The sequence below is a fragment of the Parus major genome, chromosome 1 (assembly GCF_001522545.3).
Source record: "Parus major isolate Abel chromosome 1, Parus_major1.1, whole genome shotgun sequence".
In the NCBI taxonomy this organism is placed as follows: Eukaryota; Metazoa; Chordata; class Aves; order Passeriformes; family Paridae; genus Parus; species Parus major.
The window spans coordinates 93,523,668-93,524,945 of NC_031768.1; the positions used below are offsets into that span (position 1 = coordinate 93,523,668).

Consider the following 1,278-nt stretch of genomic DNA (forward strand, 5'->3'; position numbering starts at 1 on the left):
CGTAGCGCTCCGCCATTACCGTTCCCGGGGCCCGTTCGTCGTTCCCGTAGCGCTGAGGGCAGCGGCGGGGCCTTTACGGGGGACTGGGATGAACTGGGAGGGGAGCGGACTGGGATGAACCGGACGCCGTTTGCGTAGCGCTGAGGGCAGCGGCGGGGCCTTTACGGGGGACTGGGATGAACTGGGACGGGACTGGGATGAACCGGACGCCGTTCGTGTAGCGCTGAGGGCGGCCGTGCGCCCCTTACGCCATTTACGTAGCGCTGCGGGCAGTGCTGGGGCATTTTGGGGGGACTGGAGGGGACTGGGATGAACTGGGATGGACTGGGAGGTCTCAGGAGGGAACTGGGATGAACTGGGAGGGGACTGGGATGGACTGGAACGGACTGGGAAAAGCCTAAGAGACGTTAGGAGGGAGCTGCGGTGGACTGGGAGACGTTAAAAGCGGACTGGGATAAACTGGGAGAGATTTGGAACTGGGATGAACTGGGGAGCTTCAGGAAGGAACTGGGAGCGCCTTCCCTCGCCGCGCATGCGCGGCCGCAAAGCTCCGCCCCTCGGAGCCCCACCCATTAAAGCATTGACCAATCAAAGCACGGCTCTGTCGTCCCGCCTTTTTTTTAGCCACTCCCACTTGAGTATCGCCCAATCAAAACTCCTCATTAAAACAAAGCAGCTAAAAAGCTCCGCCCCTTCGGAGCGTTGTCCAATCAAATCGCTTTTTGTTCGAGCTCCGCCCCCTCCTCCCCTACGCTTGCCTGGTGAGGGCGCCAAGATGGCGGCGGCGGCGCCGGGCGGCGGCGGCTCCTGCGGAGGAGGCGCCGGGAGCGGGGGGGGCCCCGGGAGCGCCGGGAACGGCACCGGAAACACCGGGAACAACGGCGGGATGGAGGTGGATGGGGCAGGTGAGGGCGGGGGAAGCGGGAAGGGCGGCGGCGTTAACGAGAGCGGCACCGGGAAGGGGCAAATCGTGAGGGGAAAAATTCCAGGGAAAGCCTCAAAATCACCGGGAATGGCCCCGGGAATAACGGGGGGTGGGGCAGGCAGCGGCGGGAATGGCGCTGGGAATAACGGGAATGGTGTTGGGAATAACGGGAGCGGCACCGGGAAGGGACAAATCGTGAGGGGAAAAATCCCAGGGAGAGCCTCAAAATCACCGGGAATTGACCCAAAAACATTGGGAATTGCCCAAACCCCCGGGAATTACCACAAAATCCATCAGGAATTGCCCCAAATCCCCGGGAATTTTTGGGAACGGCCCCAAATCCCCCGGGAATG

General features: G+C 62.4%; 1 protein-coding gene across 1 annotated transcript in view; it reads left to right on the plus strand.

Moving 5' to 3' along the window:
* Positions 1 to 775: 775 nt before the first annotated feature.
* LOC107211683 (putative glycine-rich cell wall structural protein 1) overlaps positions 776 to 1,278 on the plus strand; it is a 2,450-nt gene continuing 1,947 nt past the window's right edge. Inside the window, exon 1 of the mRNA XM_015644051.1 lies at positions 776 to 1,120. Within this exon, the coding sequence (XP_015499537.1) occupies positions 776 to 1,120 (345 nt within the window). The remainder of the gene's footprint in view (positions 1,121 to 1,278) is intronic.